General features: G+C 33.7%; 4 protein-coding genes across 4 annotated transcripts; 2 read left to right on the top strand and 2 right to left on the bottom strand.

The window, feature by feature from the left end:
* The first annotated feature begins 1,515 nt into the window (after positions 1-1,515).
* LOC131610607 (mevalonate kinase) lies at positions 1,516-6,626 on the top strand. The gene is made up of 5 exons (XM_058882597.1): positions 1,516-1,927; positions 2,038-2,281; positions 2,840-3,093; positions 3,459-3,872; positions 4,235-6,626. Exons 1-5 carry the CDS (start codon positions 1,792-1,794, stop codon positions 4,351-4,353), a joined length of 1,167 nt encoding a protein of 388 aa, XP_058738580.1. The 5' UTR covers positions 1,516-1,791; the 3' UTR covers positions 4,354-6,626.
* On the bottom strand, positions 5,127-6,893 carry LOC131610608 (NADPH-dependent aldehyde reductase 1, chloroplastic-like). Its single transcript, XM_058882598.1, has 4 exons — positions 6,700-6,893; positions 6,208-6,584; positions 5,472-5,830; positions 5,127-5,355 (listed from the first exon to the last, which is right to left on the bottom strand). Exons 1-4 carry the CDS (start codon positions 6,817-6,819, stop codon positions 5,333-5,335), a joined length of 879 nt encoding a protein of 292 aa, XP_058738581.1. The 5' UTR covers positions 6,820-6,893; the 3' UTR covers positions 5,127-5,332.
* A 314-nt stretch (positions 6,894-7,207) lies between these two features.
* On the top strand, positions 7,208-8,513 carry LOC131610610 (uncharacterized GPI-anchored protein At5g19250-like). Its single transcript, XM_058882600.1, has 2 exons — positions 7,208-7,452; positions 7,879-8,513. The coding sequence occupies exons 1-2, from the start codon at positions 7,371-7,373 to the stop codon at positions 8,388-8,390; spliced, it is 594 nt and encodes a 197-aa protein (XP_058738583.1). The 5' UTR covers positions 7,208-7,370; the 3' UTR covers positions 8,391-8,513.
* A 1,451-nt stretch (positions 8,514-9,964) lies between these two features.
* LOC131610609 (uncharacterized) lies at positions 9,965-13,866 on the bottom strand. Its single transcript, XM_058882599.1, has 6 exons — positions 13,659-13,866; positions 13,546-13,585; positions 13,289-13,369; positions 12,072-12,264; positions 10,417-10,684; positions 9,965-10,332 (listed from the first exon to the last, which is right to left on the bottom strand). The coding sequence occupies exons 1-6, from the start codon at positions 13,719-13,721 to the stop codon at positions 10,126-10,128; spliced, it is 852 nt and encodes a 283-aa protein (XP_058738582.1). The 5' UTR covers positions 13,722-13,866; the 3' UTR covers positions 9,965-10,125.
* Positions 13,867-24,627: the final 10,761 nt, after the last annotated feature.

The raw sequence follows: 24,627 nt of genomic DNA, 5'->3' as shown, positions 1-24,627 counted from the left end.
ACTTGACTATCATTCACCAGTGGAACTGGGCATCAGCTATTCTGGTATATATATACCAGAAGCTGAATGAAGCCTCCAACTGGAGGACCAGGCAGTTGACCGGATCTGCCACACTCCTGACGGTACGTTTCATTTTAATTGTTTCACATTTATTTATGGTTCGTATTTATTTTTAATACATTATCGTGTTTGTGTTTCAGGGATGGATCATCTCTTACTTCCCCCGCATCCACGGCTTCGCCATTGATCCTGCGTACGAGGACGCCATGCCCAGGGCCGCCCGATATGTTCTCCAAAGGGGGAACAATGCAGTGGGACCATATTGCAGGTACCTCGACCGCACAGCTCACGATGACATTCGTTGGAGGCCATTCAGTGACTACACTGTTGTTGTCCCCTTTGACCGCATCGCGTTATACTCTGGGTGGTTGGCATGCGGGGTCAACACCATGGTGAGGTATCTACCGGATCGGTGCATGCGGCAGTTTGGACGCGTGCAGATAATACCGAGGTCACCGTTTGAGTCTGCTCCCGACACAGTTACCCGAGTGGAGCTCACTGCCATATTTGCGAACTAGGAGCATCATTTGGTCCCGGAGGAGTATCTTCGCATGCAGGCCACCCAGGAGTGGCATTGTGTAGAGGGGTACGTGACATGGTTCTATCGGGTGTCACATCCTTTGATGACACACGACGCTCCCGGAGCTTCTAGGCCAGCACACGAGGAGATCCTGGAGAACCAGCAGGCTGAGGATGACCATGCCATTAATCTCCTGCCGATATGCCATCGGATAGAGATGCTTGGGCGGGACGCGTTGGAGCGAGGTATCATTGATCAGGGCGGTCCAAAGGCAGTCGCCGTGGTGGAGAGGATGGTCAGTGATGCGGCCGGTGCGGCGGCATATAGGAGGCAGATGAGGTCCTAGGGCGTTAGGGTTAGGCATACTCAGTTGGGGGTTCCAGATTTTTTTTCTTGGATTTTATTGTATTTGGGTTGTATTTCTTGACATTCACGTACATTTTCGCACATTATTACTATTTTATTTGACTTGTATATATTATTCGGCTTGTATCTATAATATTAGTATTTTATGTTGATATGTTGCTTATTTTATTCGGATTATATTTTATTTATAGTAAGCGTTTTTGTTTAATTAAAAATACGGGACTAAAGGTTGTTTAGAAAAAGATAAAAAAAAAAAACACAATTTCTGCATATTTCGAAAGTACATTTCCGAAAACTCCCAAAAATGTAAAAAAGGTGTTTTCGAAAGTGCATATCCGTAAACACCTCCCATTTGGTGTTTTCGAAAGTGAACTTCCGAAATCTGAAAAAAATCTTTAAAAAAATTTACTTCGAAAATATATCTCCGAAACAGGGACAACTTTGAAATTTCACTCGAGGTCACCCCATAGGGGCTCAATAAAGAAATTCTCTAAAAAAAATTGGTCCATTATGAACCCCTGAGATACTTCCCACTCTAGAATTTATAAAACTAAAATAAGCATCACGTTGAGTCCAAAAACAACCAAGAACTCATTCTATATATATTAATAAAAACTCCACGCATCCCACATGGAACTCCAATGGAGACTTCACAGTGATCATTATTTCGACTTCATATACAAGACGACACAGTTGTAAGATACCATCGCCATTTCAACGAAACAACCAACACCATAACACCACGACGTCGTTTTCCATCACACTAAACAATGTCATATAAAAGAGACTAATAACAGATTCATCATAGATCACAACAAGATCCACAAACTTCAATCAATCAATCAATGGAGGTTAAATCCAGAGCTCCCGGTAAAATCATCCTCGCCGGCGAACACGCCGTTGTTCACGGATCAACCGCCGTCGCTTCTTCCATCGCTTTATACACCTACGTCTCTCTCCGCTTCTCCACTCCTTCTTCCGGTAACCACTCTCTCCCTCATTCAATCATTTCCCCCAATCTTATCGTTATTGATCGATGATTATGCGGTTTAATGCATTTTGATTTATGATTTATGTGTTATGGTGTATAGATAATGAAGAATCGTTGAAACTTGTTCTGAAGGATGTGGATTTGGAATTCTCGTGGCCGATTAGTAGAATTAGAAAAGCTTTTCCTGATTTTGTTGCTTTGTCATCTTCATCGCCTGCTTCGTGCTCTGTTGACAGTACCAAATCGATTGCGGCTTTAGTTGAAGAACTTAGTATACCTGAGGCTAAAATTGGACTTGCTTCTGGAGTTTCTGCTTTTCTTTGGTTATACTTGTCTATTCAAGGGTTTCAATCTATAACTCTTCATTTCAATTGTTTTTCTTTGCTTATATAGCTCAGTTATTTTTTTGAATGTTTTGTTTATATAATTGGCTCATTTGATGTGGACACGGTAAAGTAATGTTAACTAGAATCTCTGTAGCACCGACACGTCAGAAAAAAAGTGTGCCAGCGTCAGTGTCTGGACACTGACACTTGTGGTTATGTTTAATTTATTCATTTTTTCAAATTATTATTGGTGTCAGCGTGTAAGCGGTGGTGTGGTGTGGTGTTTATGGTGTTTGTGCTTCATAGAATCTAGAACTCATGATTTTGTTATGAATGTCTAAGTGTTTAGTGAATATTACTTGCTTTACACTCTATAGTTAAATATCTTTAGATGAGGCATATATGTTCTTTTTTGTTGTTTTGATTTATGTAGCACAAATACTTCAGATCGAAAGTCAAACAGTATACAATCAGCTTCATTTTCTCAAATTGTTAATTGATGTTTATGTGTCATTACATTGTTTGTGTTTGTATTTGTGTTTGATTGGTTTTGATTATGTTTCCTTGTTTGTGTAGATTTAAGCCTGCTACTGTGGTTATCTCTTCTGAACTTCCTTTGGGTGCGGGCTTGGGTTCTTCGGCTGCATTCTGTGTTTCTCTGGCAGCAGCCTTGCTTTCTGTCACTGATTCTGTTTCTGTGGATGTGTGCCAGCAAGGGTGGCAATCTTTTGGAGAGAAAGAACTTGATTTGGTAAATAAATGGGCTTTTGAAGGTGAGAAGATCATCCATGGAAAGCCCTCTGGAATTGACAATACAGTCAGTTCATATGGTATGCTGCAAACTTCCATCTTCTTTTAATGGTTAAAGTTGCAAGATTAAAAGTTTGATACCTGTTGTCAATTCATCCTATTATCCACACACATACATATCTGGAACATGACTATGCATTTTATATAGTTTGAGTCCCCTTAATTAAATAGCAAATACAATTGTATAGTATGATGCCCAAAATCAGAATAAGAAATGTGAATTTCCTAGCGTATTAACGAATTGACCAATTAAGACATAGGGTCTGATGAAAAATATATCTGTACAAATTCTGATTCTTTTGGAGGAATAATTTTTGTATACTTGTTTACACGCACTAGTTATTTCCTGTGAATGTGCAACTCACTCAATAATTGTTATCATCAGGTAACATTATCAGCTTCAAATCTGGTAACTTGACACGGATGAAGTCAAATTTGCCCCTTAAAATGCTTATTACCAACACGAAAGTAGGTAGAAACACAAAAGCATTGGTAGCTGGTGTTTCGGAGAGAATGCTGAGGCACCCAGGTGCCATGGCTTTTGTGTTTAGTGCAGTTGATTCTATCAGCAAAGAATTGACTACCGTTCTTCAGTCACCTACACCAGATCATCTCACTGTTACCCAGATTGAAGAGAAGGTAGAAGAACTAATGGAAATGAATCAAGGTCTGCTCCAGAGTATGGGGGTTAGTCATGCCACAATAGAAACTGTTCTACAAACAACATTGAAGTACAAGTTAGCTTCTAAATTGACAGGAGCTGGTGGTGGGGGATGTGTTCTGACATTGCTTCCAACATGTATCCTCTTCACTTATTGTCTTTTCCTCATGCTTCCATTATATTTCAGATTTTCTTCTTTAGAATTTCTTGTCTACTCTTCATTCATAGCCTGTTATATTTGCTCTAGCTTAAATCATCATAATATTTTGGCACTTATCTCTACTTTCTGCCAAAAGAGGGTTGTCCTGAAAGGCTTCAATCTGGACACTGATAAAATACTGATCGATTTTCAATTGAATTGGGTTTTTAAAATACTTTTAGAAAGAACCAACCAGGATTCTCTGGAGGAGGGCGGATGGTTTCCCTTATAGTTATTTTTTTACCCTTATATGTTATCTAATCTCAGTTTCTTGTTCACTTCCTTGACATGCTTAAATCAGTGCTATCGACCACCATTGTTGATAAAGTTATTGCTGAACTGGAGTCAAACGGGTTCCAATGTTTCATTGCCAGAATTGGTGGCAATGGTGTTGAAATTAGTTTTGAGCATTCATCTTGATGTTTATTTTTTATTTTTCCTAGGAATGAGGTCAATGATCGAGATCTGATTAATAAATAGTATGATAGTACATGTATCTCTTTGTAACATTTTTGTGCATTTTGAAATTCTAGACAAGCCAATGTAATGTGGTAGCTCACGCTATTGTTAGGGTAGCTCACTAATCAAGCTTGTACTCAGTTATTTGCTTTGTTTACTTCCATTCCTGATTGTATTGTTCATCTTATTGAAAGTTATATGCAATAGTCTTTTTGCAGTCAAAAAGAAAAAGCAGAAGTCTGTAGTTTATTCTGTAAAAATATTATTCAATCCTGAACAGAAATTGAAGGTTATAAATTCGGATACGAATACAGATCATGATGTCAATCAATGAGACCAGGAACTCCCCAAAATACCAAATGCAAGTTAGTAAGTGCTATTATATTTCATATATTTCACTATCCATTATTAACTTCTGCATGTCATAAATAATCGATTCTCCTATATGAGCTAGCTTTCTTGAATCTCTAATTATTTATTTTAGCTCATTTTAACCCTCACCAAATTATGTTACTCCAACTCTTATAGTGGAAAAGCTCCCCTCAAATTCACCCTACCATTCCACAGGTATGTTTTTATAACACTGTCTCTTTATTCTCATCTCTAACTTCTAATTTTAGGGTATATTGAATTTCCATAATTTTATGGAAAGATTAATTAACGTCTAATGAAGACTCAGGTAAACACGAAATTCTACAACCAATCAACCATAATATTAATTATGACAAGACATATTCCATGCAGTATATATATATATACTATTTTATTTGATAAGGTTAATACATTTTAGAGCAAAATGTACTGCATATACATCATACTACACTGACTGATGTTCAGCCATTCATAACATAGATTACATACGCAAAACCACAAAATACATTGCACATAGATCACTGCACATAGATCAAGAGCACCATTGCACATAGATCAAGAGCACCGCCTATGCATTCACAACGGTTCCACCTAATAAAATTAAAAAATGTTAGAAAAACCATACTGAAAAGTAAAATAAAATAGATGTTAGAAAAACCATACAATGTGTAAAAAAATATAACATGAAGCATATATATGTGTATCACCATTGGGGTGGAGGACTTGGCCGGTTATGTAAGAGGAGCACTGGTTGGAAGCAAGAAACACAAAGGAAGGAGCAACCTCAATAGGCTGCCCAGCTCTCTTCATTGGCACATCAGAACCAAACTCAGCAGTTTTTTCCTCCTTGAAAGAAGCTGGTATTAATGGAGTCCAAATAGGTCCAGGTGCAACTCCATTCACTCTTATTCCCTTGCTCACAAGCTGTAGCGAAAGTGCCCTTGTAAAGGCCACAATTGCACCCTTAGTAGACGTATAGTCAATTAATGTTGGGTGCCCCTTGTATGCATTCACTGATGTTGTGTTAATAATGCTACTTCCCTCCTTCATATGCTTCAGGGCATGCCTATATTGTACAATAGTTTGTCAAACCCAAAATCATGAAATCATATCTGCTTTATTTAATTCTAATTAAGAGCTTAAAGACTGTAATGACTTAATAAACATGCATATTTAAATGTTGGTTGAAATGTAAATAAAAAATTATAGAAACTTGTAGCTTAAGTAACAAGTGCATTCAATATTATTTAAATAGTCTTGGATGGGGTAATCCCACTTGTAGGATAAGGCTAAGGCTTAGTTGTTTTAGTTGTTGTTGTTGTTGTCTTGAAAGGGGTACTAAAGTTAAATAATCATCATTAATCTATAAAAAAGTTTAATACTTGTGAGATATTTTAAAAAGTATTAATGTTAAAGATGATGAAAACTTGTAACATTTATTACCTGGTCATGAAGAAATAAGAGAAGATGTTAGTTCTAAACACCCTCTCAAGTCTTGGTTCATCAATCTCTTCAACTGAACCACACTCATATTGCTCAGCTGCATTGTTGACAAGAATGTCAATTCTTCCATAAGCTTTGATAACCTCATCAACCACTATTTTGCAATCCTCGTCAAAACCGAGGTCAGCTGGTATAGCCAGTGGATCTTTAGCATCTGCAGTCTTAGCCCTTTTTATCATAGCAAGTGTGTCCTTTGCGTCCTTCTCCTCATGCCCCTTCACAAATGTGAAAACCACAGTGGCACCCTCTAATGCAAATAAATTGCATACTGCACGTCCTATTCCAGAGTCACCCCCAGTCACTAATGCTACCTTTCCCTGAAAAACAAAAAATATTATTAAATTGGTTGTTTTTTTTTATTATTAAAAAGATTGAGTAAGTGAATTATTGTATAAATTTAGTAATATATAGAGACACTGATGATATATATACTAGAAGCTTATTTGCTGGTTTGTAATCAGGGCTGGTGAATTGAGGTGTTGGATTCATAACATGTTCTTTGCCAGGTTGTGTGTCTTGCTTCTGAGGAGTAAATTTTTTATTAGTTGCCATTTTCAAAGACAAAAGCTAGTTATGAGTTATTGAAGAAAATGTAGAGATAATTTTTCAAAAGATGTCTACGAACAAAGTGTGTGAGGGGGTGTAAACATATACTAAGAGGTCAGTTTGATTTTGGTTGTACGAGTGAAGGATGATCTTGGCTTCTGTTTACACGTGTTTTCTTGTAGAGAATATGAACATGCCAAGTGGTGAGGAGTGGCAAAAGAGGTGTTGACGTGTGCTATTGATGGCATGCAGCAGAGACACATCTGTAGAAAAATGGACACTCTGGAAAACAACTCAAGAGTTTGAGTTTGTCTTGGACATGGCTATCCAACATACTATGGTAACATTTATTAACCCTTTTATTTGATGTTGTGAAAACTCACAAGATAATAGTGTTAACTTGTTACTTGCATGTCAGCCACGTGTGAAAGAAGCACTTATACCTGTCACTACCTAGGCTCCCATTTTTACTTCATCTGTTCAAAGTTTTCACTTTTCTTAAGTTTATTTTAATCATTCTTCAAAACATCCTGCCCTTTAGGACTCAATTACTCACCATGGCTTGCGTCAATCTTAATCTCCTATTTCTTGCATCTCTCTGTACTTTCCTTTTCCTTTCCAATCCAGCGCACTGTAGTGGTAATTTTCTTCTCTCTTAACACTTTCTATTCGCTCACATTTTTAAATTTTATGTATCTCTTTTGGTTACTTTTCCAGAAAATTAAAGTTGTTTCAGTTACTTCAATTTATGTTTCTGCATTAGACTTTGAGCGATTTTATGATAACACCACATAATTCCAAGTATAGTATGAATTTAAATATGTTTTTGATTTCTGCAAATATAATGTATTTTTAGACTCGGGACCAAATTTTGCATGACTAATATAAAAAAAGTGGTAATTTTGGATGGATAGAAAAAATAGATTTCATAGTATATATTGTCTCTTTCCATTAATTTATTGATAATCCAATGATAATGTTGGTTGATTTGATTTCATAACAAAGAGTTGCTTACTATTGATAATGATTTTCTTATACATGAAAACACTTGATTGGTTTGATTAGACAAAGTGGACAGTGTACTGAAGGGACTCAATAGCTACAGACAGACAAAGAATGTTGCACCACTGAACAAAAATGACAAGGCAAGTTGTTTAGCTGATGAAGTTGCTGAAGAAATCCAACACACACCATGTGAAAAAGCGAATCAATACTACCCAACTTCTGGTCCTGGTGGAAACATGAGGATTCCCAATTTGCTCAAACATACAGATAAATGTGATATTAACGTTAACAGTACAACAGATGGAGTCATTCTACCTGTTTGTGTGCCTAAATTGGAACCAACTGTTGTGTTATCTAATTACACTCATAATGATAACTATGCAAAGTTTCTCAACAATTCAAAGTACACTGGAGTTGGACTTAATTCTGAGGATGATTGGATGGTTCTTGTTCTTACTACTAATACACCTACTGGAACTTTCTCTGCAGCAACTTCTCTTCTTGCTAATGTTAATGTTGTTTGGATGGCTTTGTTGTTTGTGATGATTCTCATCATCAACTACATACCTTGAGTGTTTAATTTCTAGCTTTTTAAAGCTTCATTATGTATGAAGTTTAATTACTCTTTGTTTTGGTTGTGTAAATGTAGTATGAACTTTATTGGCAATTAATTTGTGCTGTGTTTTTAGTGCTTACCCTTCTATTAGCCAAATTATTTACTTGGATTAATTCATAACACCTTTCTTTGCTATCTATTTGGATAGTTGTCACAATGCAATAAATAAATTAACATACACAAGATTTTTTAAACTCAAATGCAAACTTGCTTTTTCAAGAAGAAATAAAAACTTTACTAACAGATCAGAAATCTATTCACTTGTGAGATCAAGTTCTCACACTAAAATTTAACACCTACCTGTTATGCAAAGGGTCAGGAGAGGAGGGTACTTGTCGATTAACTGCAGTGTAACACCCTCCAGTGTAACACCCTCCAGTCTCTGTTTCATTTTGAATGTGTTCCACTTTTACCTTCACATATCTAGCATCAGTTTCATGGTCATGGTTTAAAACTGAAATGCTTAGTAATAATATCAGAAACAAATACTTCACTTGAGACCTTGAAATTGACATATCAACAACTTTAATCATTAAGCTTCTTTTCTTCTGGCTTCTTCAGGAGATCAGAAAACAAAGGAGTTCAGAAGGAGTTGAGGTTGAAAATATAGTCACATCATTAAGACTAACCTTTCTATCGGAACCAAATGGATTTATAGAAGAGCAATGCAAAACATCTTTACCACTATTTGACTAATGAATAGAATCTTGATACATGGGACATCAATAATTGTCTAAGTGTGATATGTGCACTATTGGTGTCTTGCAAGTCAATTTAAGTACTAATTTTTTTGCAAAGTCGTGCTTAACCAACCATACAGTCATAGAGAGCCCTAATTTCAGGATTATGGCTTGACTCTTTGTTATTAATTTATTCATCTCAGGTTAAAGTCCAAAATCTTAGCTCAATGCTATGACTTTTTGATGCTTGATGGAGTCTTCGTTCACAAAACTATGCTATTTTCCAGTTGAAGGGACAAGACATTGATTTCAATAAACCATAAAAGGGGCATCTTGAGTTCATGTTTTGTTTGGCTTAATAGTCAGTGAATTTGTCATAATGAATGTGAACTATTATAATTTTGGTAAAAGATACATTTTATAGTTTCAACAGAATCCCCGCAATTTTGCCAATTCCACCATAAGTCTAAGCATGCTTTTATATTAAGTAACCTCTTCTAATCCTTGTGTAAGGATTTGTTTTGCTTCTATCTGTAATTGGTGTTAGACTCTATTTCTCTTCATTTTTTTTTCCATAATTGATGCAGTTTATTGTGAGTTTTCCATGAGCTTCAGTTCATTCCACCAAGTTTTTTGGTCTGTTACTAATATTAGTTATCAAAATTCTCAAGGGTGTTTGGTATTAGGCACTAGTGTCTTACTTTAGTTGCCAAAGATTTATATTACATGGAATTAGAAAATGCCACAATTATTTTTTAACTAATCACATCTTCATTGTCAAATCAAATACTCCAAGATAAAGAACTTATTTAAAAATTTGTATTCGAAATCCCAAGTTGCCCTGGTAATATGAACAAATACAGAATGCTTCTATATATTGCGATGAATTAATGAATACACAAGGTTTAATCTGTGAATGATATTTCAATTAAACTGTATTAATGAAATCCTATTAGGACAAAAAACTATCTCTTCGAAATATATTTCTCATTCATGCATTCCAGTTTCATCTTAAACTGATACCGTAAAGAGGTAGATCTTTAAAACAACGGATAGAGCCAACTGCAGTAGAAAAATGCCAGCAACAATGAAGAACCACTGTTCCCCTGCTGACTTGATATGAGCCCGTAGGTTAAGTGCAACAAATGTTGCCGACATGAACCCTGCCACACCTGCAATCACCCATCTGAATATATCCAGTGGGACAATGGACATGCACTGCACCAAACAAAAGGGTTAAGATGTCAATTCTATGCCTCCTTAAAATAAAAGGGAGAAAGTTGAAGATAAGTAATGACTTACCAGAGCTGGAATAAAGATGAACAGGGAATATCCATATAGGCAGAGTAGTTGAACAAGTCCCGCCGGTACAGAGAAGTACTTGAGGATTACATAAAGGCAAAGAGGAACGATCGTAACATAGCCATAAAACAAACCAGCAGACCAAGTCACCAGATTTATGTCATAGTTCCATTCCTGATCCTTCAGCTTGTGTGCTATATATGTTACAAATGTTCCCATAGATGCTGCTAGAAATATTAATGTAGTACAAATCCAGAATGGCCCATACCTGAGTACATTAATGGTGAACTCAAAATTACATGCAGCCAGACAGCTAAAAGAACAAAGTTTCCTCCTTTTTCATAAGGCAAAACTATAGAACATGTTTCCTTCAAAGATAAAAAATGGGTAACATCTTCTTCTTAGAACACCAGTATTCATGTAATAATAAATTAGGCCACTTAAGTTGTTTGTTTCCACAAATAAACAAGAAACTAAACAAAACTGGCAGATAATTGAACCAGAGCAGAACACAAACAACATTAGCCATGGAATCAAATTCATAACCAGTACAGGAGTGGCTCTTAATTTATACGATTCATGCTTTTAGGAGTGGACTACCTGTAGCAGAAATTAGTATTGCTGGATATTGACCAGTCTATGTCTCTATGGCTTAAGTAACTATTTAATCCCAGTAATATGCACCAATTTAGGTTTAATCCCTATACAGCTATAACAAATGCTTTCCGGTTTGAATCTCTAAAGTAAAAGTTGCTTTTGGTCCTTGCTTTCGTTTAAGCACTTGTCCATACGCTGGAATTAATCTCCATAATATGCAGATCATATTGATGTTAGTCCCAGAAATAGGAACTATATAGGAACTGGTTCTAACAATGATCAAAAGGAAATTTCCTATGTTTCATGGAAGGAAACTACAAGATATTTTTCTAGGGACTGAACCCAAAAAAATGGATTTGGATTTTCTCCCACAAAACTTCTCTACATCTCTTTCTCTCTCATGTCATTTTTCTATCTACCTTTCTCTTGATTGCTTTCTCACTTAATCACCCTTTCATTTTTTTCTTATATTTTCTCCCTTTCACTCGCAATTTTTCTGTTGCAGAGGGATGCATATGGGAGAGGATCCAAACCCTAAAAAACTGTATAGTAAAAAGTTATTTAAGCCCGGACTACGCTAAGTTGTTTCTCCAGCTAACATGTATAAACTAGACAATCTTACTGTTTATACAAAGTTATTTCTTTCGGTTACAAAACGTAATAGCTATTAGGGCTACTTGGTATGAGGGAATCAATAATAACTTCTTAGCGTTACAATATATCACATGGCGGTTTATCATGCTAGTTTCCGAGATAAACTTCTTCACAATGATAAACGGGTAAAAGATAATTCACCTCCTGTGCACCCCCCCTTCAAATAAAGGAGAACCATAATAAACTCGAGCATAAAACCCAAAATCACCAAATGTTATAGTTCATCATTAATGTCTTCTACATTATTAGGCTCACAAGACATTAGCATTTAAGGATCGGTCAGAAGAAAATGATATTAACAATATTCACACCATAATTGAATATTGAAATATGGCATAACTCATGAGTAAAGTATTATTACTCTGATCAGTCAATTAAATGAGCAAAAGAAAAAGTCTACTTACAAATCAGGGTTGGTAGAAGTTTTTTCATTAAAAGTTCCTCTGAATGGAAAAAGGGAGTCTATAATCCTCTCTAGAACATCTGAAGTGTCAACATCAAAGTATGGTTTGTAAGCAGCAACTGCGAAATTTCGAAGCCAACCACCCTGCTGAGGTTCATCAGAAGAACCACCAGGTACAGGTTTTGAAAATGAATCTGCATAAAATGAGTCACTCAGTTTAACATGAACATGACAGAATGATAACCAAGAAAACCAATTAAACGTTAAACTTAAACCATAAAATTGCTAGAAACGCGAAAGACAATGTTATAAATAGTAACCATAAACCCGTGTTACCCTCACGGTGCCTTCTTCCAGGCATATCTTTCTAGCTTCCATCAGACAATTACATATACAATATAGCTTAACTCAATTTATCATACGGGTGTATCAAGTAAATGATGATAAACAAAAAAGGATAAACAAAGTCGAAGCTAGATTCACAGGAATGTTACTTAGCATAGGCAATATTTCAGAACCTGTCAAGTATCGTCAAAATAAAAAAACACAAATCCCCGCGGTCATTTCATCTACTACCCCCTCCGGAATGAAATATAAGCAAAATGTGCCTCATATTTCTCTCAAGATTTGCAATTTAATCAAATGAAATCTAACCTTTTTTAACATGCGTAATTTGAACAATTTTACTTATACTTCATTCCAGATGGAATACGTTGTCATCTCTAGATCACTCAACTAAGAAAATACTCACACTCGGATTCTAATATATTTTACAACCATTACCTATGATGGATTAGAGAAAACACATTCCAACACACACAATGACTATAACAACAACAACCAAGCCTTACCCCACTAAGTGGGATCGGCTACATGGATCAACTTTCTCTTCATCTGATCTACTCACCTTACTACAAAATCTCCAAATTTTCTCTCTACATGCCCAAATCATCTTAATCTATTTCCCACTATCTTCTCTACTATAGGTGTTACTTACCCCAATACTCTCTAATATTTTCATTTCCAATCCTATACCGTCTAGTCTTAACACAGATCCAACGCAACATCCTAATCTCTAATACTCTTACTACATTCCCATACAAAGACAAATAAAATATCATACTAGTAACTGGATCGGTTATAATGAGTAAAAGACTAGTGAAATGAATCTAGAAGCAAAACAACGTAACAAAAAATAAAAGAGCAACTAGCTCATACCATCTGCATCTCGAGGTGGTCTAGAACCACTAGTAATCTTCCCTTGTGCTTGTGATGGAGGAAACGTCTGAAGATTTGAATCTAACAAAGCGAAAAACATTCAATCATCACATCACATCAATTACAGTAAAATCAATTCAAATGAAAATCAGTTATGCAATGGAAATGCAGTATAATTGAAAATCATAAGCTATCAGAATCCGATCTGAATCGATTAACAAAATCGGAAAAAAGTCAAAGTTACGAAGAGTTTGTACCGGTGAATTTGACGGTGACCGGCGGTGGATCTGGAACGGCCTGAAAGAAATGAGAGTGAAAACGGAAGGAAAGAATTTGGACGGAAAGAAAAGAAAAAGAAAGAAAATCAAACCGGAACAGATCCTTGTAACTGTTGATTATTAATCGTTGTGTATTTTCCTCCTGATGTCATCATTTCTTCTTCTTCTTCTTATGATCACAGATCCACAGATCTATCTCTTCTTCTTTCTTCTTTCGTTTGTTCGCACTCTCTCTCAGTTTTGATTTTATTTTTCTTTTCTTTTCTTTACTCAGACAAATCTATGTTCGGTAGATTACGCTACTCTGTTTTCGTTGCAATTTGCAAGTATAAACTGGATCAGTTTACTCGACATGTGCAATGGGCCTAGCCTATTTATGGAGATATTATTTGCACCTCACCTTTTAAGAGGATATACTTGATTAAAAGGTGTTCTCAGATGGCCAACTGTTTATAAAGACCGGCTCAAATCGGTGGTCAACGGTTTACAAAGACTGGCCCAAATCGGTTAAAGAGTGTTGATCACTGATGCCCAGGTTAACTCGTATGTATAAGTGTCGCATAGAAGTACGACTCTCCTTTTATTAGAATTGTTGGGTCTGGATCCAACGGATAACTTTACGTTGGGCAAATTGGAGATGGTTGGAACAATCCTCTCTATATAAATGTAATTCTGAATCACTCTCAAGTATATTTTCACTCGTATTCATAAAGTTCAACCTCATTCATAGAATGATTTGAGTAATAAAGTGTTAACTTTTTTGTGTCGTCTTTAACCTACTCACAAATCTCTATTTTAGTATACAATAATGGAAAATTCTTATATGGACACAACCATTACACATGGATTTACACACAACCAATCATATTTTTTTATTAATTAAAAAATTAAAATTAAAATTATCTCTGTCCTCCATTAAACCAACCACCCCCATGATAGCAATTAAAAAGGAAATTAAATTTTTAACAAATGTCAATTTTCTCACTTTTTATTGGTTGTGCCTAAAAATATGGATTTAGGTTTGTATCCATGCAAGTATTTCTCTACAATAATAACGTCGTATATGGGAATTGTCTTTTGATTGTCTCACACTCTCTCAGTTTCACCACTACAACCATTTTATGTTATAACTATAGGAAATCATAGTTGTTTTTCTAACTGTTTTTCTAATACTTCTCCGATGACTTATTCAAAAGTAGCTCAAAACATAAAGTTCGAACGATCTCCGATCAATTTTTCATATTCTTCTGCATGCGAAGAAAAATTGAAACAAGGTCTCTAAGCTACGACGATGGTTCTGCAACTGTTAATCCAAGGATCTCGTCCAATTCCTTTACTATAAAATCATATTCCTCCACATTACTTTTCAATTCTTCCTCATCACACTTCGATTCCACCACGGTTACATGATATCTGACAACTTCAAGCTTTGTTCACCACATAAAACATGAACAAACTCATGTTAAACATTTTCAATTGGCTACAACAACGAAACTGGAACTAACGTGCATTGAAGAAAACCAAGAGAAGTTTCCAAGTGATATAACAACGCAACTAGAAGTGTTGCAACACTGACACTCAAGAACTATTCTGGTGGACGCTCTTATCGATGTCGATCCATAATCATTAAAAACTCAAGAGTTTTCAAAGAGGCGTTATCCTCCTCAGTGTGGTAATAACTCACCTTCACATGACTCTGGTGATTGAGACATCGTTCGTACACCACCTAAAAACCATCATACAAGGAGATCTTCTTCCCATCATTCGTGAAGGAAGCATTGGCACAACACCACCGAATTATCCATCACCCATCGTTGGAATGTATTAGTTCGCAAAATGTATCACTTAATGTCACATCCATAAGTTCTTGGAGAAGTCTCCAAAGTTAGAAACTTATGATGGTATCGGAGATCCTAAATAGCATGTCAAACATGTGGACGTCGTGTTAGACTTCTACCAAGAAAGAGGAGTACTAAAATGCAAGGTTTTCATTCTCAGTCCAAAGGGAGTTGTCTTGACCTAGTTCAAAGTTTTGAAAGACAACTCCTATAGTTCTTGGATAACATTATTCGATGAATTCATATACCATTTTATAACATGTCATTATAATCCAAGACAATATTCATTCTCAATGTCATATATGAAGGAAGAGACATTATGAGAATACATTAATAGATTCACCAAGGATGGCGTGGAAGTTATAAGGGCTGGTACAAACTGAATGTTGGATATTGAGAAAGAGAAGTCATATTGCATGTTTAGAGATACGTTGTAATTGGAGGAACCACGTAGCATGAGTAAGCTACTCGCTCAGGCTTAACCATACATCAACTACAAAGATAAGTTAATGGATGAAGACATTGATAAAAACAAGATATTAGGGAGATTGATGATAACAAACACCATGAAGATGAGGACAAGAAGAGGAACAAGGGACTCCGACCCCGATTCTCAAAGTGTACGCTATTGATCACATCATAGGAAAGAATTATGGGGGTAGTGTACGCTATTGATCACATCCAGTTCCTAGTAATGCCATGTAAATTAGTCTGCAAATGCATTCAGGGGATACACATGATAAAGGTCTTAAGGGTATTGTCATACACTGTCCATGTGCAGATGAAATACCAGAATATGAAATATGAGGTGGTAACCATGTGTGTAGAACTTAAATTAGCCTAGATGAAGACTTTGTATATGTCTAACTTGCAACAATCTAGCATGTATTATAAAGATCGGGGAAATCTCCCCAGGTTTATGATAGACTATCTCATTAGATGCCTTAAGGCCAATGTCGACTAATTTTCTTGCTCCCCCAAGAAGATGTTGGGCATTAACCCAAGCGATGCATGCCATCAACTGAACATATACCCTTCTCCCAAATCGTTGCCCATAGAAGACAATATCAGACTCTTGAGAAAGCCGAAGCCACCAAGAGCACCATGGACAACATTGGTGCATGTGTGTTAACTACACCAATCTTGATTGAGCTTGCCTAAAAAATTGACATCCTCTCCCTAACATTGATAACTTGATGAAAAACTCATACTAGTATAAGCATTTGCCCTTCATTGGTGCCTATTATAGGTACAACCATATCCCAATGCATGAAAAGGACAAGAATAAGACAACTTTGATGATAAAGCCCACCAATTACAAGTACAGTGCAATCCTATTTGGCTTAAAAAACACAGGTGCAACCTACCACTTGACGGTGAACAAAATCTTTGAGTAAGACATTGTGACATGAAAGAGGGAATACATGGATATCATGATTCAAATTTGGTGAGGAACGACTACTAGGGGCCACATTACCGCCATATTCAACCGAGTACGCCAATAAAACATGAGGTTGAACTCGGAAAAATGCATATTTGGAGTCAAGGTTGGCAAATTCGTGGAATTATATCTCATAAAAAGGGGATTAAAGTAAGCCTAGACAAATGTGACGTCATCATTAAGATGGAAACTCTGCCCATAAAATAATGAAAATTTAAGTTACATTGGATTCTAACTGCCCTCCAAAACTAAATTTTGTTACTACTAACTTTTCTCCCAAATAGGATAGTAGAAATCTCATCTTACAACTTAGTTTTTCTCTATCAAAACTCAATGGATTTCAACAAAACTAGTGCCTTATTTGAAGACAAATGAGTCTAGTTTCTATTGAAACTTAAATTAACTCAATTGGATTTTTATACCTACGGTTATAGACAAAACATTACAGTACCGTCAAAACATAGTTTAAATTGTTAAATGAACTTGCAACATAATTTACTCGATCAAAACCTAATGAAAATGAGTCATTCCAGAGTTTACCTCGTGTGGATTTTTGTCTAGTTTCCAATTATGTAAACATTAAGTTCAAATTAATTATGAGAAAGAAGTTATGGACAAATTACCACAAAATGTCAAAAATGTGTCTGCATGATTTTCACAAGAATCAATAATTTCTACTAAACCCTAACTTCCTAAGAGAAACCTAATTTCATAAATTACTACCTATGACCTGTTTGTTTTAGCTTTAAAAAATTTGATTTTTTCTGTCTATTTTTAAAAATGGATTTTATAAAACCGTTCTTTGATATTACAAGTTTTTATATTCATTTTTTCTAAATTGAAAGATTAATTTTGACATCCTGTAACATTAATATACATATTGAAGATCAAAACATTGTTGAAATGACAATTTTTTCAAAAAGTTGTATCTCAAAAATGATTTTTATGAAAAGCTATTTGAAACAGCTTCTAAATTAAAGGATTTTTTTAAATTTTGATATCCTAAATAAGTTTCGATAAAATGATGAAGTATCTAAAATAACATTTTAAGAATAACTATTCAAATTCTTTTGAATTTTTTATAAAAAAGTGTTTTTGTAAATTCTTTTTACACAAAATTATGTAACACTATAAAAATTAATTTAAAAAAAAAAGCCAAAATAAATGGCACTTAATCATATAACAAAAGATTAATTCTTAAGAAAACCCACCTTATAAAATTGATGATGATAATGAATACTCTTCCACTTTCCCAATCCACATGCATGAACTACTCACTTTAAATCCTCCATAAAAATTTTCACTTCTTGAGGTCAAAGCTCTAACTTCTCTTTTTTCATACACCCAAACAATTATGTGGTTGTAATATGACATTGGACCTGTGATGCTCAAACTTCATTCGTGGAATACCATTCACTGGACCATGCTTAACCATCAACTTTACTACCCCTTAATAGTCACCATTAATCCCTTGTCAACTTAATGAACATCTTGGTTAATAAGTTGGGACATTTCTTCTATTCGAATGCCTGACTCTCAAGGACTCAAGCGCTCGTAGGCGTTAGAACACTTTATTCCAGTTGCAGAGCAATGTCCTCTAATACTCTGAGCATTCAACCATTCTTGGGTAACTTGGCGGTTGTCTCTCTCCCTTATTTTCAAGGTTTCCTTCTCCAAAAAATTCTGAAATTCCATTGGTTTCCCCAATCCCGCCACTCCTTCTTGGTTACTAATTATACGATTCCGCTAACCACACATAAATCTTGAGCTGATCAGACTTAACATTTATGCAATGATAGTAGAAACTCATAGTCGATTTCCCAAAATCTTACTCACGAATTAACACTAATGACCCATGGTTAGGTTGTGAACCGACCTATGCGGATACCAACTATAATACCCTTAGTCATGTGTCTAGAATAATAACTAATAGCATTAATAACGGGTATTGGAAACACCAACGTCAATGTATGGAAATGGACTAGATTAAAATTTCATCAGTGATACATCAAACAAACAACTAATATACAAGGTATTATGCACAATGAAGATACAACCCAATAAATCTCCAGTGTCTAGCTCTCATCGTTGCAAGACCAATTTAAATATTTACATACCTGAAAAATGATTCAACAACACAGGATGAGATACTAATCTCAGTGGGATCTTGATCTAACCATTTGATCACCCTTCTACCCATTTAAGGCACACTTAAAAGTTAAAATATTCCATCATGGCATGTCATGTCACATCCATCCCACACATAAGTATTGTAAGTCTGTAACACCCAATTTTAATTTAACATCCAAAAAATTGGAACGTTAATGAAAAGATTAACATGGCCTCTATCGATAGGATGACATGCATAGATTGAGAAATGGTTTAGAAAATTTAAATAGAATGAGGTGAGATTATAACTTAAAGGATTCCCTACTAAAATCCATAAATGACCTCCACCGAAGAATCTCATTTTTACACGTGTTACAACGACACATACACACACAAACAATGTAAGCACAGTCCTTCACTTTCTTAATCATATGATTATATTTTTCACCATCGATAATCATAACCATGTATTAGACCTTATGCAACTAGCTATAATCAGATAAACACATAATAACAATATGGTTCTCTTTAATTAAATCCCGCAAATATTGTCAAGAGTGATGAACTCAACAATATTCACCCGCCGATGAGTGTTGACATAATTAATCTTACTCACCGACTATGCCTCACTAATCATTCAACTTGAAACTATATGTTAACCAAGCACCATGATTACCCTGCATAATCTTAAGGTTGAACAACAAGATGGATGCAATATGTGTTTACATAATAAGTAAACAACCACAACAACAATAGTCACAACACTTAAGTGGATCGGTTCTCACATCTAAATATACTTAATATAAAATATCCCAAAATATAAAATTTTGAGTAATTTAAAATAATTTTCTTATAATCATCATAAGAACATCCATATAACATACAACCATCCTAACTCAAATAGTTTTAAGCATAAAAAGTGGGCATTTGAGAAAAATTGCATTATTTTCACAAGGTTTCTAGTTTTTTCAAAGTAGTAAATGCATAATTAACACCTTGACTCATATCCTATCTTTACATCTAAAATAAAATACAAGTCGTATATCCTAAATTTCAAGGGAAGGGTTATTCTCGACATACGTTGAAAACCTGTAACATTCACAAAATAGGCATTCACTCGTTGATATTACCCTAAGTGTCGTAATCTTGTACCCACACCAACAATCTTCTATTTTATTAATTGTCTACCTTACTAAAAATTTAACATCAACACTAAATGTCACAACAAGTTTTACCAACCTTACTAATCGATATAAACAAATAATTTATGCTAGTAACTCTTAATTAATATAATGAGTTACTAATTAATTTAATCATGCCAATTCAAAGTATTGATTTCCAACAACCCAAAACATCCCCAAAACTAGAAGTACGCAACTACTCAATTTCCTCCAAAATAGCGCAAAAACTAGACATTTGTTACTACTATTTTTCTCCAAAATAGAAATTAGAATTATCATCTTACAACTCAGTTTTCTCTATCAAAACTCAATGGATTTCAACGAAATTATTTCCTAATTTGAAGGCAATTGAGTCTAGTTTCAATTGACACTAAAATCAACTTAATCGGAGTTTTATACCTACAGTTATAGTGAAAACATTACAATACCATCAAAACAAAATTTAAATTATTAACGTAACTTGCATAATTGTTTACTCAATCAAAACCTAATGAAAACGAGTCATTCCAGAGTCTATCTCGTGTAGATTTTTGTCTTGTTTCCAATTTTATAAACATTAATTTCAAATTGTTTATGAGAAGGAGATTATGGATAAATTACCGTTGAATGTCAAAAATGTGTCTGCAAGATTTATACAAGAATCAACAATTTCTACTAAACCCTAACTTCCTAAGAGAAACCTAATTTCATCAATTACTACCTAATCATAAAACAAGAGATTAATTCTTAAGAAAATCCACCTTATGAAATTGACGATGATGAAAAATACTCTCCCATTTTCCCAATCCACATACATGAACTTCACACTTAAAATCCTCCATAAATTCCTTCACTTTTTGAGGTCAAAGCTCAAATTTCTCACAAATTCTGAGTTATAGAGATAGAATTGAGTGAGAATCCCTTTGCTCTTGCATCTTCTTAATGACTTATCCTTTGAGAGTGGAAGATGAAGTTAAATTGAGAGCTTCTCTCCTTCTCTTCTTTTCTATCGTGTAGTTTTTTTTTCTCAAAGAAGGGGAGTTCTGATTTTCTCCTTTCAAGAGACCACACATTATACACTTATATAGAGCCAATACCAAAAGACCATTTTTCCCTCACATAATTAGAGGAGCTGAAAGATAGGATCAATTCATTCTCATTGAGAGACAATGTTAGGGATAGGTGGAAGTGGTTTAAGAATGGCTACTCAGTTTGTATTATGCAATTATGGAAAAAAATCACCAATGTTAGAATAGAATATAAGGAGCTAGCAGTTTCTTGGAGTAAATTAATTCCACTCAAAGTTTCGACTTCGGTGTGGAGGATTTTCCAGAATAGGATACCATCGAGAGATAATTTGGTTAGTAGAGGCATCTTGGTTGCATCTCAAAATTCATGCCCACATGATTGTAGTAGAGAGGAAAATGTTTCACTTATTTTATTTGGATGTCCGTTAGCTTGGATTGCATGGTGAGATAGGTGGGGTTGTGGACTTGTTATTTGGCTTTTGTTGTACTATGTGTTGGCATCACTTATGCCTCCTAGTATATTGAAGTATTTTATTTGTTTTTCAAAATAAAAATAGAAGAGTTATCCAGTATGCCCCTTTGGTTCTTGTTAGTGGATCAGGGACTCAATTGTTATCTCAATTATAATTAAGTTGCCGGTTCACTTGATTTCTCACACGAAACGACTTATAATTGACCAAAATGCCCATTGAAGTAAAATGACTATTTTATATCTGGTTCCCAAATTTCCATTGGTTGGCGAATAAACGGTTCCATATCAATGTTAAAAAATGGGATGTTACAAATATAATACTCATTCATCTGGATTTGCAATGTTAAGACGTTGAAATTGTTAATTGAATATGTACTAAATGAATTAGAGATGATATGTTAATCTGAATCCGATGAACTATGCAACGAGACAGGAAAGAAGACAACTCGTCGACACATGGACAAAAACAAAGCAATGAAATCACAAACAAATCCTTCAAATGTATATGAAAATTACTTATTTAGATGAAAAAGAAAGTAGTCAAGATCAAGATGGGTGATTCTATACCATAAGTGAAATATATATTCTAAATATGTGTGAAATCCATTTGAGATATATTTTAAAACCGTTTGAAAGTTGTTTGCAATATATTCTAAATCTGTTTGAAATATGTTTAAAGTATATTGTAATCCATTTGAAATATGCTTTAAATATGTTTGAATATTATTTGAGAAATTATTAAATAAAAGGAGAAAAGTTACATATAATTCCTTAGGAGTGATTTATGCTATTTGTCAATAAAAATATGAAAGTGTACTTTAATATCATTCAAGGAGTGAAAATAGGAGAAAATTGCATATGTGTAAGAAAAAATTATACACTTGTCATATTTTTATTGAAAAATAGTACAAATCACACATAAAAAATTGTATCTAAGTATTCATCTAAATAAAATAAAATATGTTTGTTGAAAAATTATTTGAAAGAAGTTGGGACAAAATTTGGGAAAGACGTTTTTGATTTACTACATAAATTTTGTATAATTTTGTATATGTGAAATATTGTGTCTAAAATTTGTCTGCATTAAATTTTATGTCTAAATATGTCTAAAGTTTATCACTAATCTTTTTTTTTTATAATTAAGATAATTTGTTTATCGCTAATCTGTCTGTGTCAAAGTCTATCTAAAAATATTTATTTTCTAATAGTATATAATATACTATTTAATTTCAATTGTATTAGTTAAATTTTATGATAAAATTATTTAACTAATTAAAATATATTATTAACTTTTTTGTTTTGGAAATACTTAACATAATAGTAAGAGAAAAAGGATATACATATTTTCTAGTGATAATCAATCAACACGTGTATTTAACCAACTCATACTTAAATTTTAATAATTTAACAATTTATTATTATTTTATTGAAGGATAGTGTAAAATTATTTTATATTGTCAGTGCATATTCATCATACTCTAACAATGATATCGATGTCTATATCACAATATTTTCTAGTTAGACAAACCTTAAAAAACCAATAAGAAATGATAAACATCATTTAAAAATTCATAAGAATTTGAACCAATAGGAATTGTTGAAAATAAACATAATTTATCAACATAGATGCTCTAGCTAATTCACATATGAATATTTTAATATTCGAAAAAATCTATACCTTTGCAAAATATAGTTTTGGTACAGCTATTTTCATTCTAATTATACCTTTTTAGTTTTTGTTTTAAAGTTTAAACCTCAACTTTTCATCTATTAAGGGTGTTTTGAAGGATTAAAATTATAATTATGGGAATATCATTCCTATGAATATTATTGCTTTGAACTTTATTCCTATCAATGTGTTTGGCAAATGAATAAAGTTCTTAGGAATATTTTTAAATTTTGTTTAAATTAAATTTTAAAAATTAAAAAGTAAATGTGTTAAAATAATAAGAGAGTGGGAAGTTATGGTTGGTTATTTTATATTCCATGGGAATGTAAGATTCTCATCCTTTTATATGAGAATGAAAATGAAGAAACTCATGAACAAAATTTATTCCTGAAAATAAAAGTATCCGGGAATAATTTATCAAAACTTGAAACAAACAAAAGAATAAAAGAATAATGTGAATCCCAATGTCACATTCTCGGGAATAACATTTGTATCTTCGAAACAAACACCCCCTAACTGTTATAGGACTCCCTTATATCTCTTTTATTTAATTTTTTTAAAATTTATAAATAATGTATAAATTAAAGTTAAAAGTAAATACATAAAAAATACTATTAATATTTTCACACGTTTGCGCATTAAAAAAAATGCACAAACGAATATTACACTGCCTTCTAGTTGGTAAAAGTAAAACATTTGACATTTTAAAATAAAAGACAGTATAGTGTCGGAAAGTTTTAACTAGTTGTCATTGTAATTTACATTAATATTGATAGAGGGTATGAATCTACCTACTAAATCAATTTTTTAAAAAATATTTAATCATTATATATTATCAATATCATTTAAATAAAGTCAAAAAATTTAAATATAATATTTCTCAATATTTTAAAATTATTTTAATCTTTTCATTTATAGTAATAATCAATTTAAATATATTCTTCTCTCTCTGACCAAAAAAGAAAAATTACCAAATATATGAAAATTTGGTCAAAATGTTAATACTATAATTATAGTTGTGAATTGATGCTATGTATGTGTAATTTTGTTTTACACCGACAGTGTACTACCATTAAACTCAAAAACATGCGCATAACAAGTTTAATTAAAAACTTTTTAAGAACATGACAATTATTAATAAAAGTGATAAAATGGGGAAAAGATAAATATGATTCAATTAAGTTATTTCATTTAATATATTTTTAGAAATATAATTTTGTTCATCTATTTAAATTTTCTTGAGTAAAAAATAACTATATATGACATCTCTCGCACGTTATAATAACTTGTCGCTTGAAGTGAACTCACCTAAGTCATAAACACAAAATTTGGAAGAGAAAGAAA

This window comes from Vicia villosa, linkage group LG6 (assembly GCF_029867415.1).
Source record: "Vicia villosa cultivar HV-30 ecotype Madison, WI linkage group LG6, Vvil1.0, whole genome shotgun sequence".
NCBI lineage: Eukaryota > Viridiplantae > Streptophyta > Magnoliopsida > Fabales > Fabaceae > Vicia > Vicia villosa.
Note: the sequence above shows the minus strand (reverse complement) of the source record. Positions and strands in the feature narration are given on the sequence as shown.